At 39.8% G+C, this 16,821-nt stretch overlaps 2 protein-coding genes across 2 annotated transcripts in view; both read left to right on the forward strand.

The window, feature by feature from the left end:
- LOC103120624 (keratin-associated protein 4-7) overlaps nucleotides 1-16,821 on the forward strand; it is a 54,884-nt gene that overhangs the window by 14,772 nt on the left and 23,291 nt on the right. The gene's annotated exons all lie outside the window — the stretch shown is intronic.
- LOC103120636 (keratin-associated protein 4-3-like) lies at nucleotides 5,521-6,486 on the forward strand. The gene has a single exon (XM_016191675.2). The coding sequence runs from the start codon at nucleotides 5,571-5,573 to the stop codon at nucleotides 6,189-6,191; it is 621 nt and encodes a 206-aa protein (XP_016047161.2). The 5' UTR covers nucleotides 5,521-5,570; the 3' UTR covers nucleotides 6,192-6,486.

Here is a 16,821-nt window from a genome sequence, read left to right on the forward strand (position 1 = left end):
TGGAACCCTTGGATAGGGCCCACTTTCCCGTATGCATCTCCCAATCCAAACCAAATAACATTGCATCTGCCGATCACAACCTAACCAAAGCAACGATTGCTACCTCAACATGCTTCACCTCAGAATGTATTCAGAGACTTCACGTGTGGAATGACAACTCTTCAGCTTCATTACTCGGGTGAGACCTTTCCTTTAATAGTACACTCTAATTTCATCTCAGGTAGTTCACTTTCTAACAAAGTCCCATAACCTAGTTATACACCAGTTTCTGTGAGCGAGAGCTTATGTGCACACGTATCCATAAACTACTGCAAAATATATACCTGAAAGCAGGACTACACTAGAGTTTGCAGTGAGTACCTCCCTAACACTTCCTCTCCACTATTCCAAGCTTGGGATCCATGATTGCTCAACAAATTGTTTGGCTTCATATGTTAACTCTCTTTTCAACCACCAGGTTCCAGATGCCACCAGGATGCTGGCCAGGCTTCCCTGGATTGAAGACCCCACCAATGTGTCCTGGAGCTCAGCTTCCCCAGAGTCACACCCTGCTAGGGAAAGAGAGAGGCAGACTGGGGGTATGGACCGACCAGTCAACGCCCATGTTCAGCGGGGAAGCAATTACAGAAGCCAGACCTTCTACCTTCTGCAACCCTCAACGACCCTGGGTCCATGCTCCCAGAGGGATAGAGAATGGGAAAGCTACCATGGGAGGGGGTGGGTTATGGGGATTGGGTGTTGGGAATTGTGTGGAGTTGTACCCCTCCTACCTTATGCTTTTGTTCACTAATCCTTTCTTAAATAAAAAATAAAAAAAAAAAGCAAATTAAAAAAAAAGAAGTGCAAGGAGCAGCTGGGTTTGAACCTCCAGCTCCCCACCAGCAGGGGGTTGCTTCACAAGCAATTAAGCATGTCTACAGATGTCTATCTTTCTCTCCCCCTGTCTGTCTTCTCTCTCAATTTCTCTCTGTCCTATCCAACAACAACAGTAACAACAGCTATATATATAACAACAACAATAATAACAACAAGGGCAACAAAAAATGGGGAAAATGGCCTCCAGGAGCAGTGGATTTGTAGTGTGGGCACCAAGCGCCAGCATTAACCTTGAAGGCAAAAAATATTGTATATATATATACATATACAAACATACATACATACAGATATAGAAATAATAGTCAGCCCATATCTGTGACTTTGGGAGAACTACAGTAGCTTCCAATGGAGGGAATGGGGATACAGAAATCTTGTGGTGTGAATGGTACTAAATTATACACCTATTATCTTAATATTGTAAATCAATATTAAGTTACTAATAAAATTTAAAAAATGCTTTATCTTTGACTATGCAGTGCTACTTTCTAGACTATCAATTTCCAGTCTTTTCCTGCTAGTTATCAGATGAGATGGACTCACTTTAGTGATATTATACTTGCAGAAGAAATGCTGAGTGTGAATGCAACCTCAGAGTATTTGTGTTGTTCAACTAGGTTCATCTCAAAGCTTTGCATATGGTCACTGCTCCACAAACCCAAAACCTCAGTTATGTTAGTAATTACCTTCTCATTTCTGGTAAAGTTCCTAATATTTTTTCTTGCTAGATTTAATCTTTCAAACACATATGTCTGAAATTTTTGAAATATCATTTTCAACATTTTGAGCTCCTCAAATTTCATGACAAGATTTTTAAAAAGTTCTAAAGTTGAATATGATACATATTTGGAAAAATACAATGTCCTCCTCCTTCCCTGAGCTCTCCTGGACCCACAAAAGAAATCATGTATCGGAGGTGGGTTGTGGCACACTTAGTTGAGCATGCAGGTTATTATGCATAAAGACCCAGGTTCAAGTCACTGGTCCCCATCTGAGTGGGGGAAAGTTTCACAAGTGAAGATGTGCTGCAGTTGTCTCTCTTATTCTTTCCCTTTCTATCTCCCACTGCCATCTCAGATGCTCTCTATCTCTAGCCAATACATGAGTAAAATATTCAAAAAGAGAAATCATGTATATAAACAGCCAATCACTGAACTCGAAGCATCACTCATTTACTTAAACACTACTTGACTAGTTATTTGTTAGCTGTTGTCAGGCGCCCTTTAAGGTTTTATTCATTCCAGATATAAAAGTAGAAGTTGTTCCTGTTTGAATATACATTTTCTGTCACTTCGTGGGAAAAAAAAACACATGAAGAGCAAAATCTGATCAGTAACTAGAATGATCTGAATCTGACAGAGCATCTTAAGGACCTAGGAAATCAGCAACAATAAAATAATAGTATGTAAACAAGAGCAGAAGACAGTGGACACTGTTCAGTCTTTTATACAATCCAGACTTGGGTTGGAGGAGTTGGGGAAATAGTATAGTGGTTCACTCAAACAGACTGTTGTGCTTGACACTGAGAGGCTCTAAATTTAATTCCTGACATTATTATTAGTCAGAACTCAGCATCAGTGTCTTGGTTGAAATGAAAGTGTGTTTTTCTGGTGGTGGAAATTGTGTGGAGTTGTATTCCTATTATCCTATGGTTTAGTCAATGTTTCCTTTTTAGAAAGAAAGAAAGAAAGAAAGAAAGAAAGAAAGAAAGAAAGAAAGAAAGAAAGAAAGAAAGAAGGAGTGTTTTTATCATTTGATTTGGGAAATCGTGGTTTAGAGGGCAGTTATTAACACATGGGTACAATCTGTTACCTTCTCCGTGAGAGAAGTATACATACCATTCCCACATCAAACCAAAGTCCCTCTTCACCATCATGTGATTTATCCCCAGTAACCTCTTCTCAATCCAGTTTTGTGATTTTCTGCAGTCCATGTTGCCCCACCAAATTTTAAAAATCTGACTTTCTAGTAAATCTTGGAAATAGAGATGAGGCAATGCCCTCTTGTCAAAACTAAAAGAACATTTGGAGTAGGGTACCAAAGTAAAAACCCTGGGTGGAGGGGCCAGGTGGTGGCACACCTGCTTGAGCGCACATGCTACACACACAAGGACCCAGGTTCGAGCCCTCAGTTCCCACCTGCAGGGGGAAAGCTTTGCAAGTGGTGTAGCAGGTCTGCAGGTGTCTCTCTGTCTCTTTCCCTCTCTAGAGTCTCTCATCCTCTCAATTTCTGGCTGTCTCTATCCAATAAATAAAGATAATAATAATAATAATAATGATATCCTGAGTTGAGGGTGAGGGTGGATATTTGGCTCTTGGGGCTGAGTGGGGGGATTGGATGGGACACAGTACTTTGGTGGTGGGAATGGTGTTTATGTACAATGTATTAATTTGTAGTCATATAAATCACTAATTAATATGAGAGGGGAAAACTGATTGAATGTCTCAAATTTTTTAAAGCACAGAGTCTTTTTAATACATAGGCTGTGTCTTTGATATGTTGACTCTCTTAAAAGCCTAGGCCAGGGAGAACAGAAGCAACCAGTGGCACACCTATATACAAATAATGTCAAAGGGAATAAATTATGGTCATGTTGGGTGTGATACAGCAAATCATACAAACCATACAAATATCCCCTAACAAAGGGGTATTTCAAAGTTAACCTAATTGCCAAATAATGTGATTATAGCAATAACTATCTATTGTCTTTTTAAACCCTAAGACAGCAGGAATCTCCTGCTTCCTCTATAGAGCCTGTATTTCTCCCAGTCCTGTAACCTCAAGGGTGGGGCTCACTTTCCTACATGCTTTTCTAATTCATACCAAATGATATTGCATCTGCCGACCCTAACCTAACCAACACAAAGAGTACCACTTGAGCATGCTTCACTTCAGACTGTGTCCTGAGATGTCAGGCATGGAATGTCAACTCTTCACCCTCATTACTCGGGTTCCAGATGCTAGCATGATGCTGACCAGACTTTCCTGGACAGACAACTCCACCTAGAGCTCCACTTCCCCAGAGCCCTTCCCCACTAGGGAAAGAGAGAGACAGGATGGGAATATGGATCGACCTGTCAATACTCATGTTCAGCAAGAAAGCAATTACAGAAGTCAGACCTTCAACCATCTGTACCCCACAATGACCTTGGGTTCATACTCCCAGAGGGTTAAAGAATAGGAAAGCTATCAGGGGAGGGGATGGGATGCAGAGTTCTGGTGGTGGGAATTGTGTGGAGTTGTACCCCTCTTATCCTATAGTTTAGTCAGTGTTTCCTTTTTATGAATAAAAAATTTAAAAAAACACTAAAAGGACAGCAAGCAATAGTCACAAGGAAAGTCATTCTCATGAAGTATTGTAGACTTTCTTCCTCTCTCTGTTTTCACTCCAAGAAATCTTAAACTTTACTTCTGAAAGACTTTTCTGGAGATAATATCACTTGCTTCCTTTGAGGATGGCTCTTATTAAAAGGAAGAAGATAGCAGCTGTTGATGATGTGGAGAAATTAGAACCTTTGGAATGAATTAAGGTGCAGCTATGGGGGAAAATGAGGGGTTCTCAAGAATTAAACATAGAATTCTATACAATCCAGCACTTCACTTCTGCACATATATCCAAAATAACTGTAACAAGTACCTTCAAAACATATGTGCAATTATGAGGTGATAGTCAAATTACCCATACTACACTGGATAAGAAGAAAAAAAACAAACAAATGTCTATTGAAAGACAAATGGATAGAGAAAATGTGCATATGTGCAATGGGATACTATTCAATCTTTAAAATAGAAAATTCTGCTGTTTTCAGCAATATAATAAAACCTGGAAGATACTGACCTAACTGAAAGTCAGCCACTGAAGAATAAATAATACATGATTTTATTTATAGGAGACATTTAAATGGTCAAATTCATAGAAACCAAGTTTAAAGGGTGGTTCCCAGAAAGGAAGAAATGAGTAGTGATTGTTCAGTGGGTATGAAGCAGTACATATGGTTCATAAATTCTAGAGATCTTTTTTACAGCACTGTGTAGGCATTAGCAACAAAGTTTGGCACACTTTAAAACTTGTTATGAAGGCAAATTTCAGGACAAGTGCCCTTTCTTTCATACTACCAAAAAGGGGGGGGGGGCACAAAATAGATCATGATTCAGTGTAAAGAAGGCTATAACACAATAGACTTCTTTCTTATGCTAGTGATCACCTGTTCACATGCAAACTTTCACCTACCTGACTCATAGAGAATGAAATATGACACTGAAATTCAACTAAGTTCTGACAAGAAGAATTAGGCTGTAAGAATTATTTTCACTAAAAGTAGACATGATCATTATGCAAAATGAAACTAATGTATACAACATCTGCAGGAAAAGCATCATGTGACAGTTTTTCTTGAGGAAGCAAAGCAAGACTATCACAGAAGAGGTGATGATCTAGGAGGAACTGAGGGATGACTCCTATCTTTTAAGGAAAAATATCGTGATTTCCATCCGTCTTGAAAAGTTTAACCAGGAAAATAAACTTGTCTAATTAGATAATCGCCTACTTAGCAGGAGAAACAAGGACAAGGAAAGAGAGCTGCATCTGATGACAGCAGCCCCTCCACAGTGTATAAAAAGGGGCCTGGACCAAGGAGACTCCAAACCTTCCAGACCACCTTCTAGAAATCTCCCCAGAACCTCCATCAACCTCCACCATGGTCAACTCCTGTTGTGGATCTGTGTGCTCTGAGCAGAGCTGTGGAGAGAGCTGCTGCTGCCGCCCCAGCTGCTGTGTGTCCAGCTGCTGCAGGCCCCAGTGCTGCCAGTCTGTGTGCTGCCAGCCCACCTGCTGTCGCCCCTCCTGCTGCATCTCCAGTTGCTGCAGGCCTAACTGCTGTGTGTCCAGCTGCTGCCGCCCCACCTGCTGCCCCTCTAGCTGCTGCCGCCCCTCCTGCTGCCGCCCCTCCTGCTGCATCTCCAGTTGCTGCAGGCCCAGCTGCTGTGTGTCCAGCTGCTGCCGCCCCACCTGCTGCCCATCTAGCTGCTGCCGCCCCTCCAGCTGTGGCTCCAGCTGCTGCAGGCCCTCCTGCTGTGGCTCTAGCTGCTGCCATCCCACCTGCTGCCCCTCTAGCTGCTGCAGGCCCACTTGCTGCATCTCTAGCTGCTGCCGCCCCTCTTGCTGTGGCTCCAGCTGCTGCCGTCCTTCCTGCTGTGGCTCTAGTTGCTTCAGACCTACCTGCTGCATCTCTAGCTGCTGCCGCCCTGTCTGCTGCCAGACCACCTGCTGCAGGACCACCTGCTGCCGCCCAGCCTGCTCCAGTGCTTCTTGCTGCTGAGCAGCACCCATCTATTTTTCATCAACTTACTTTCTGATGTAGCACAGTTGTGAGCAGACATATTTAGGGCAAATGTAACATCTATTCCCATTAGTTTCCAATGAGCTCGTTCTCTATATAGTGCACTTCCTATCATCATTCACCCTCCCCAAAAATACTGCAACCACTCAGAATTTCTCTTGCAAAGGAAAGAAAAGTTGAATTTGGTTTGAAAAAAAAAAGTCACCCCACATGATATAGTTTCTCTGCCATGTTTTCTCATTTGGAAATATTCCTAACAAATAAATTATAATTTTCTAGGATTATAGACGTGTGTCTCCTTATTTCGCACTTAAATTATCAGCCTCCCTGTGTTGCCAATTGTCAGCTTTTCTCCTCTACAGAAAAAGTAGATACAGCACATTATTTCAGGTTTTTGCCTCTGTCTCTCAGAGCACTGCATTCTAATATTTCAATAGACTTTCTCTTTTCCTCTATATCTCTTCTCTCCCTCTCAATTTCTCTTTGTTCTATCAAGTGAAATTTGGACTGGTGTGGCATATTGCATCAAGAAAGAACTCTGGGGAAGGAGGGAGGGGGACAGGATGAAGGGACAGTGGGGTCCTGTTGTGTCTCCTAGACACCTATCAAGGGGAGATGGAAGGTTGTGCCTATGTGTTAAAGACTGTACTATAAACTATGAACTTGATAATAAAATTTAAAAAATATTTTTAAAATGTTAATTAAATTCAGGAAACTTGCTTCATAATAACTGTAATTTATTCAGACAATATGTACAGTATGGAAAAAATATTTTTATAAATAAAAATGAAATATGATTATTTACAGTGGTGTGGGGACTCTGTGTGAATTCTCCAAGGTCTCTGATGTCCTGCACATAGTCCTCCAGATGGAACTCTTGTGCAACAAATTTTACCTTAAATTTTATTTTAATTTTTATTGACTTATCATTTATTGAATAGAGATAGAAATGGGGAAAGAAGGGGAGATAATGAGACAGAGTGACACCTGCAGCCCTGCTTCACAACTTGTGAAGCTTCCCTCCCTGCAGTTAGGGACTGGGGACTTGTGCTCTCAACCAAGTTCAGTAAAGCAAGTCAACAAGCATCACTAAATACACCAACCAATCAGAGAGACAGATGGCCCCTTTGCCTCCACCAACTTAATATCCCTAGGCCAAACTTTTAGTTCTTATGTAAACCCTGGACTCCAGCAAGATAGCTTTTTAAAGACACAAGTCTCCCATCTTCTCAGGTGACTAGCATCTAAATAAACCTGTTTTCTTCTCACTTATCCTTGTTTCTTAAATGTTGGCTTTTTAATAACAAGCAGCTGAACCTTGGCACTAGGTAACATTAGCATAATAGCAATTCTCACCCCAGAGAAGGCTGTGCTAAAAGGGGTGTCACCTCCATCAGTTTGTCTTTTGTTGAATCTAATAAAAGGAGACAGGTTAAATAGTTTTGCACAGTTGGCTTATAAGGTGGTAATCTCAAGGGCAATCAATCAGTCAGAAACTGAAACAGAGTTAGTTAGTAGAAGCTAAACCAAAATGTGGTTTTATACTCTGGCTTCTCTTCAGATCACACAAATCTTTCACCTTTTACCAAAAGGTGGTTTCAGCTGAATTCTGAACTCATAAACCCAACATGGATGGTACCCCAAACCACTTTTCTTCAAGAGACAAGGAAGGTGGGTCTTTGTATTCATACACCTCACTGGCTATGAATATTCCTGGCAGATGAAGTAGCAGAAGGGTAGGAAACCCCAGGTATGGTAATTTATTTAGAACAATTTGAGAACAATTTCCTGGAGAAAAATGCATGAGACTATGAGTCACTAGACAGCCACACTCATTCTAGCTTGGAAATGAAGACAATTATGGCAAGAGTGGTTTAAATGAAATATCATATAATCTTCCACAGTCACTGCCCAGGTTCTTATATTTATCTGAAACTCAGTCCAACAGTGTGGTCATAATTGCTAAAGAAAACTGTATGAGTTGGGATCATAGATAGTACCTTTGTTTGTCTGGATGACTTGCCTCAAGCAGGGATCCTCATCTGTGAATCCTCTTCTTCTTCTTCTTCTTCTTCTTCTTCTTCTTCTTCTTCTTCTTCTTCTTCTTCTTCTTCTTCTCCTTCTCCTTCTCCTTCTCCTTCTCCTTCTCCTTCTCCTCCTCCTCCTCCTCCTCCTCCTCCTTCTCCTCCTTCTCCTCCTCCTCCTCCTTCTCCTTCTTCTTCTTCTTTTCTCATAGCAGTATCTCATCAGTTTCTCACTGTCAGGTGGAGCATATCTCCAATCTGTGAGTGTCCTTAACCTTTGGCTACTGTGTCCTTACCAGGCTATGGTTGTTGTATGTGAACATTTGCAATTTAAATGAGAACTCAAAATATTAAAAATGCCTCTAGTTCATCATCTATATACTAAATATATTTATTTTATTGTTGCTTCCTTTTCCTTTTGGTCACATGACATTAAAACACAGAGATAAGATGACAGCCACTTCTCAATTTAATCCCAATGAACCTTTACTATGTTACCTGGAAGTAATTAGATCAGAGAGTTCTATCAAATACAGAGTCCACCATTATAGAAAGCATGAGAGAGGCATGCAGATTCCCTAGCAGATATCTGGAAGTGATGATGGCAGAGAAATTCCTCTTTTAGTCCTTGGTTTCTGGATTAATGAGCTCCAATGGAAGAACACACTGTACTTTTATCTATTTTTACATTAACTTTTAAGTATTTTATTGGGTATACTGTACTTTTTCTATTCAGTGTCAGTGTCATCACAAATCCAGTATTCACAGAATTGAAATATATTACAGTTTTCAAATGTAAAAATCTATAGATTCCTTTCAGAAAAGCCTATAGAACTAACTATAGATATATAGATAAATGTATATACTATATATTTGCTTTGATTTTCTTCCAGAGAACTAGCCTCTCTCCTTCATTGAGATCAATGAATATTGTACCGGGAAATTTGGTAATTATGATGACTTACCATTGAGATTCTTGAGCTCTTAAACACAGTACAACACACACACACACACACACACACACACACACACATCTGAAGTTTCATCTGGGGAAGAATACTTTCCCAACTCCCTTTTGTTAGTGTTGACATGACTCAATTACTTAAAGTCATGGTGGAGAGAAACTGAGTTGGTCTCATCAACTCAATCCATTCATTCATCACTGGTTGATGAATGAAGGTTGTGCTCACTTCTAAGCCTCAAAAATCTTACCCACAAACCCAGTGAGAGAGCTGAAGATACAGTCTTTTGTTACTTCATTGCTTAATGTTTCACCTGCAAATTACTCAGGGAAAAAAAGTTACGTAAACCTTTAAAACCAAGGCTGGAAATGAAAATCAACTTAGAGACTGCCTACCACAACTCTATATAATAGGAGTCATCAACTATACATATACATCATATAGATATAGATAAAGATATATAGATATAGATATACATATACATATAATAAAGGTCTATTTATATAAATTTTAAAAAAATATAAAATGAAAATATGTCTAGGTATGCATACATATGTGGCAAAATCAGTGGAAAGATTTCTTTAAAAATAAGAATAGTGGTACTTTATGAAGATGGAAAGAGAGATGTGATCAAGATTATCAACTTCAAGTGCTGGTAAGGGTATGGAGTAAAAGGTAAATTGCCTCAAACACTGGAAAATAGCATGGATATTCCTCAAAATATTTAAAAAAATATATCTACTACATGATCCCATAATTTTTCTCCTGGGTGTCTGCCTAAAGAACACAGAAAGGTGGAATGGAGAAATTGCATAATGATTTTGCAAAAAGCCTTTCATGCCTGAGGCACCAAAAGTCCCAGGTTCAATCCCCAGCAACACCATCAACCAGAACTGAACAGTGCTCTGGTAAAAAATAATAATAATAATAATAATAGTAATAAACGAAAGAAATAAAAAATGTGGTATGTATTCACAATGGAATATTAATCAGCTACAAGAAAATATGAGATCTTCTCTGTTGCTTGAACATGGATAGAACTGGAGGAGATTATACTAAGTGAAAATAAGCCCAAAGGAGAAAAACAAATGCAAGATGATCTCACTCCTATGTGGGATTTAAGAAGTAGAGTATGGGAAGACGTAGAGTGAAGCATTAATAAACCCTTGACCTATGTCAGCAGATCTAAGAACACTAATCAGGAGGGGTACATGTTAAAATGGATTTGGAAGCAACGTGTCCACTGTGTGGGCAATCCTTAGGCATTATGTGAGGTGTGCCTACACATATTTGGGGGGTATATGAAATTGTACCTATGGGACAACATCTGATTCATAAAAGAACATTAGCAATAATTTTTTAAAAGAAAGAAAAAAAAATCAAAGTTTCCGAGGAATCAGAAGGAAAAAAGTGAACTCTTTTTTTTTTTTTTTTTTTTTGTCACCAGGGTTATTGCTGGGGCTCTGTGCCTGCACTACAACTCCACCACTCCTGGGGGCCATTTTTTCCTTTCTTATACTTGATAGGACAGAGAGAAATTGAGAAGGAAGGGGAGTCAGACAGAGAAAGAGGAAAAACATACATCTGTATATCTGCTTCCCTACTCGTGAAGTGGCCACCTGAAGGTGAGGAGCAGGGGCTTAAACACTAATCCTTGAGCTTGGTAATATGTGTGTTTAACAGCATGTGCCACTACCCAGCCCCCCAAAATGCACTCTTTATAAAGGTAAGGAAGAAGATCAAAGCCAATTTCTCCACAGAAGCCATGTAAACAAGAAGAACAGGACAGACTAAAGTGTCAAGAGAGGAAGAGCAACAAATTCTGTACCTCTTGCAATTATTCTTCAGGAGTGAAGGAGTAATCTAGATTTTTTTCAGTCAAACAAAAATCAAAGAAGTTGTACCTATGGGGAAACATCTGTTTTCTAAAACAACATTAGCAATAATTTTTTTTTAAAGAAAGAAGAATCAAAGGTCCTGAGGTACTTTGTAATTTATTTTTTTATTTGATTTACTGCTTATATACCTGTCTTGCAAGAGATTCTCTAGTGAGAATAAAGATATTAAAGGTCATGAACTCAGGCTTACACAGAAAAAAGAAAAGCACTGAAGGGAAAGAAGTGATTGAAAGAGATTTAGGGAACACAGCACTGATATGCTCAAGGCTCCACATTTGATCCTTTTTACAGCATATGCCAGAACCAAGTGACTTCTGTCTTTCACAAAAATAAAATATAATAAAGTAACTTTAAAAAATAAGTCTTGAGGGAGTCGAATGGTATAGCGGTTAAGCACGTGTGGCGTGAAGCACAGGACTGGAGTAAGGATCCCGGTTCAAGCCCTCGGCTCCCCACCTGCAGTCGCTTCACAGGCGGTGAAGCAGGTCTGCAGGTGTCTGTCTTTCTCTCCCCCTCTCTGTCTTACCCTCCTCTCTCCATTTCTCTCTATATTATCTAACAATGATGACATCAACAACAACAATAAGTACAACAACAATAACAAACAATAAGGGCAACAAAAGGGAAAATAAATAAATAAATATAAAAAAAATTAAAAATAAGTCTTGAGGGTTGAGTACAAATGTTACCATGTGCAAGGACCCAGGTTCAACCCCCTGGTCTCCACTTATAGGGAACAAGACTCACGAACAGTGAAACAGTGCTGTAGATGTTTTTATTTGTCTCTCCCTCTCTACCTCCCCCTCACTTCACAAATTCTCTCTTATAAACTATAAGAGAAGTTAAATAAATAAAATATGTAAAGAGTATATGAGAATATAAAAATAAATCTTAGATGAAAATTTGAAGTGATCTTGTTATTGACTTAACATACATAGCATCAATGTAGTGTTTTGGTATATATAAGTCTATATTGTGTATAAACAAACATATGCTATGTAGATAGAAATGACTATTGAAGATCTTCTTGATAAAAAATGATATTCTATTCCATGACTTAGGCTTTGATTAATAGACATTTATTTAATAAGCGTTTATTGTGCTGTACATGCATATTTTATATGTTTATGTATGTGTGTGTTTTTCATATCAAGAGTTTGAAAATAAAAGATGAAATAAAATGGTGTGTGTGTGTGTGTGTGTGTGTGTGTGTGTGTGTATGAGGGAACAAGTGTGTGTGTGTGTGTGTGTGTGTGTGTGGTCTGCCCATTAACTGTAAATACTCTGAGAGCACACTCTACGTCATATTTGTAACCCCAGTGACTGGAGTTGTACCACTCAGATTATTCACTCCAATAACCTGGAACTAGATAAGAAATATATTCAAAGCTTGACTGGAGTGACTAAAGCAGTAGATCTTCTAAGTATGGTCTTTAGACCTGCAGCATCTGTCTCTTCAGCTTGCTTGTTAAAAATGCAAAACCACAAGATCCACCCTGCAATCAGAAACTTTGGGTGGAGTTGCAAAAACTTTTAACAGCTTTTAATAGCCTTTGGCTGACTTTCATCAAGCACAAATTGAAACACTACTGAATAAGCATAAACATAAATAGTAATGAAAAAAACCTGAATTCCCATATTTCAATTACATTTCCAATTGATTTTTAAAAAATCTGTTCTCTGTCTTTTCCCTCCTTTGGATATAAGTTCTGATTATTCAATATGTTTTTGCTTCACTGAGAAAACATTTTTTTTAATTTTAAATGAAATAATAGGCACTACCTTGAAGAATCTAAGAGGTCCTCAGTATAGATAGGCATAAATATGTAAGATAGTAATACAGCCACTTATGAAACATATGGGGTATTTTAGTCACAAAAAATATGTAGATAAATTGCCTGAGTGGTTTTACTCTGAATGGTACTTTCCTCCATGATACAGAGCCTCTTCCTGCATTCTCATCCACAACTATGCAGGTGGAATTTTTTCCCCATAAGTCTTTGGAACAGATCGATAGGCATGAGACTTCCTAGTTCCATTTTGGTAGAAGGTACAGGAGGGAAGAGTAAGTAATGGTGAAATAACTAGCCTTACAAAGGTCAAATACTGTCAAGGCAGCCTTTGTCAATATGCAGCAGATGTAAATCGGGAAGGCAATAGAAGTTTACAGAATTTTCTATCTATAAAAGAAAAAATTGTTTCCAACAAACATGACAGACATTTTTGTGTACACAATAAATACTTAGAGAGTGGGGGGGAAGCAAGAAAATTTTGTCAGAAAAACATAGCTAGGGGACTGGTAGAGCACACATGTTACAATGTGCAAGGATCTGGGTTCAAGCCTCCTGTCCCCACCTGCAAGGAAAAGCTTCACAAATGATGAAGTGGTACAGGCATCTCTCTGTCTCTCTCTTTCTCTCCCTTTTTCTCTTGATTCTGGCTGTCTCTATGAGATAAAGATAATAAAGAGAAAGAAAAATAGTTGTCACAAAACACAATGTCTTATGGAAATTTTAGAGATGATTTTATACACCATAAACTCTCTCAACTGAGTTTACCTACATAATGATTATGGAAATATATATATATATTCTTTCATCCGCCTGTGACAAAAAAAAAGGGGGTGGAATTCTAGACCACTCCAATCATGTTTTACCTGGTTTCATCAGCATTATACACAATGTGGGTTCAAACACCAGCCAAATCTCTAAGCAGAGGACCAGTTGGGAGCCCAAACTGCTACAGTTCTGCTGGTCCAAGCCTGGAAGTTAGGGTCAAGGCCAGAGTAAAACAAGCTAAAAGCAAAAAGTGTGTATGTTAAGATTTATGCGTGGCTCAGAGATATCCGGAGGCGGGGCTATGGAGCAGCAGCAGCTGTGTTTCTCTCCTCTCCTTTCCCAGGTCAGCTAGGAATACCAAATGAGACCACCAGGGACTGAAACAAGACAGGACTAGAACAATGTTAGGAACCCACCAAGTCACCGGTGAGTGCAAACACGTGTGGCTCATGGACAGAGAGGAGCTTAGGGAGAGATTAAGTGGCTGGTAACAGTCCAGCAGTTTATCAGTTGAGCCACCACCTCCATTCTGTTTCATCAACAATAAGACAGCTGAAGGGAGGAGAGTGTTGGTATGTTCCCTTCCCCCGAACCTCTGAGAAGAATTGGTTTGCCCCTTGCTAGTTTCGCGCCCTATGCTAAGGATGGGCAGAGTCCCAGCAGCAGCAGCGGAGAGAGGATGATGGAGAAAAGCACATGATGTGGTGATTTGCCCGTTCGTGAATAAAAATTAAACTGCGTTCTCAGCCCAGCTGTGTGTCTCTGGTTGTCTCTGTTACCCGTCTGTGAAGCCAGCCCAGATAAAACAACAGGAGAGGACTCCCCTGAGACTCACCAAGTGCAACTCTGAGTCTCTACTGCCCTCAGAATCTGGAGCAGCTGTGGGGAGGCCCTGTGCTGACACCAGGGGACAGAGAACTAACCAGGAAACTCAAGAGAAGATCTATACCTCAGTGACCTAGCAGTGGGGCTGTGAGAGTCTCTTTGCATAACCACTGGATTATCTCTGTCACACCCTGCTTTATCTCTTAGGAGTCAGTGATTAAGCTAAGAAGCCTACTTATAGTTTAAAATCCCTTAAGCTCCCATAGCCTATAGGGAAGAAAAAGAACAAAAGAGTCTTTTAAGCCACCTCCAACTCAAAGATTAAAATAATATTGAAAAAAACTGTCAATTTCCACAACTGTGAACCCTTTGATTACCTTACTTAGACACAAGTCAATCCAGGCAAGAGCGGTCAGTAATTAGAAAACTACTGAGAGAGGGACCTCATAACATAATATATAAAATGGTTAAACCAACAAGAAGAAATATTGGAGAAATGAACCAGGACAAGAGTCCAGCTAAAAGCCCCCTAAAGGTTGAAGCACAAAATAATGAGTCAACATCCAAACACTAGTGAAGAAAATAATCACAGGAGTGAGTAAAGAGTTTGAAAGAATTGTCATCAGAAATGCAGAAACGATGAATGAGACCCTGGAAGAAAACACTAATTATATCAAGGTTATTAGAGAGCTGAAAGCTGAAATAGCTGAGCTAAGAAAACAACTAGCTGAACAAGCTAAAACAGTATCAGAACAGGGTAACAAAATAGATGAACTCCAGAAAACAGTAGAGGGGAGAGAGAATAGAATAAATGAGGCTGACAACAGAATTAGCCAGATCAAGGATGAATTAGAGACAACTAAAAAGGAAGCAAGAGATCTCAAAAAAAAAGATTAAGAGATACTGAAAACAAATGTTTATCTGGAACCAGATAAGACCTAGAATTGCCAAAAAAAATCTTGAGAAGAAAGAACAGAACTGGAAGCATCACACTCCCAGATCTCAAATTGTATTATAGGGCCACTGTCATCAAAACTGCTTGGTACTGGAACATGAATAGACACACTGACCAGTGGAATAGAATTGAGAGCCCAGAAGTAAGCCCCTACACCTATGGACATCTAATCTTTGACAAAGGTGCCCAGACTATTAAATGGAGAAAGCAGAGTCTCTTCAAGATTTATGAGTGGCTCAGAGATGAAAGAAATCGTTGAGACTACTTCATCCCCTCTTCTTCTGGTTCTTGAACACTGCTGATAAACTCCACAGTTATTTATCGGGCCAAGTTCTCAATAAACATGATTCCCAAAATGAACCTAAATGTGATCCTCTAATCACCAGCTACAATTATTCAAAAGTAGCCCAGTGTAGCCATGAAGGGCTAGTCTTTTTTTTTTTTTAATTTTTTATTTAAAAAAGGATTAATGAACAAAAACATAAGGTAGGAGGGGTACAACTCCACACAGTTCCCACCACCCAATCTCCATAACCCACTCCCTCCCATGATAGCTTTCCCATTCTCTAGCCCTCTGGGAGTATGGACCCAGGGTCATTGAGGGTTGCAGAAGGTAGAAGGTCTGGCTTCTGTAATTGCTTCCCTGCTGAACATGGGCGTTGACTGGTTGGTCCATACTCCCAGTCTGCCTCTCTCTTTCCCTAGTAAGGTGTGTCTCTGGGGAAGCTGAGCTCCAGGACACATTGGTGGGGTCTTCAATCCAGGGAAGCCTGGCCCGCATCCTGGTGGCATCTGGAACCTGGTGATTGAAAAGAGAGTTAACATACGAAGCCAAACAATTTGTTGAGCAATCATGGATCCCAAGCTTGGAATAGTGGAGAGGAAGTGTTAGGGAGGTACTCACTGCAAACTCTAGTGTACTTCTGCTTTCAGGTATATATTTTGCAGTCGTTTATGGATACGTGTGAACATAAGCTCTCTCTCACAGAAGCTGGTGTATAGCTTAGGTTAGCAAACCATAACAAAAGGACTTTTCAAAGTTAACCCAATTAATAAATAATGTGATGATAACATTAACTATCAATTGTCTTTTGAAACCTAAGACAGCAGGAACATCACATCTCCACTATAAAGCCCCTACTTCCCCCCATCCTGGAACCCTTGGATAGGGCCCACTTTCCTGTATGCATCTCCCAATCCAAACCAAATAATATTGCATCCGCCGATCACAACCTAACCAACGCAACGATTGCCACCTCAACATGCTTCACCTCAGACTGTGTCCAGAGACTTCACGTGTGGAATGACAACCCTTCAGCTTCATTACTCGGGTGAGACCTTTCCTTTTATAGCACACTCTAATTTCATCTCAGGTAGTTCACTTTCT

This window comes from Erinaceus europaeus, chromosome 12, assembly GCF_950295315.1.
Source record: "Erinaceus europaeus chromosome 12, mEriEur2.1, whole genome shotgun sequence".
Classification (NCBI taxonomy): Eukaryota; Metazoa; Chordata; class Mammalia; order Eulipotyphla; family Erinaceidae; genus Erinaceus; species Erinaceus europaeus.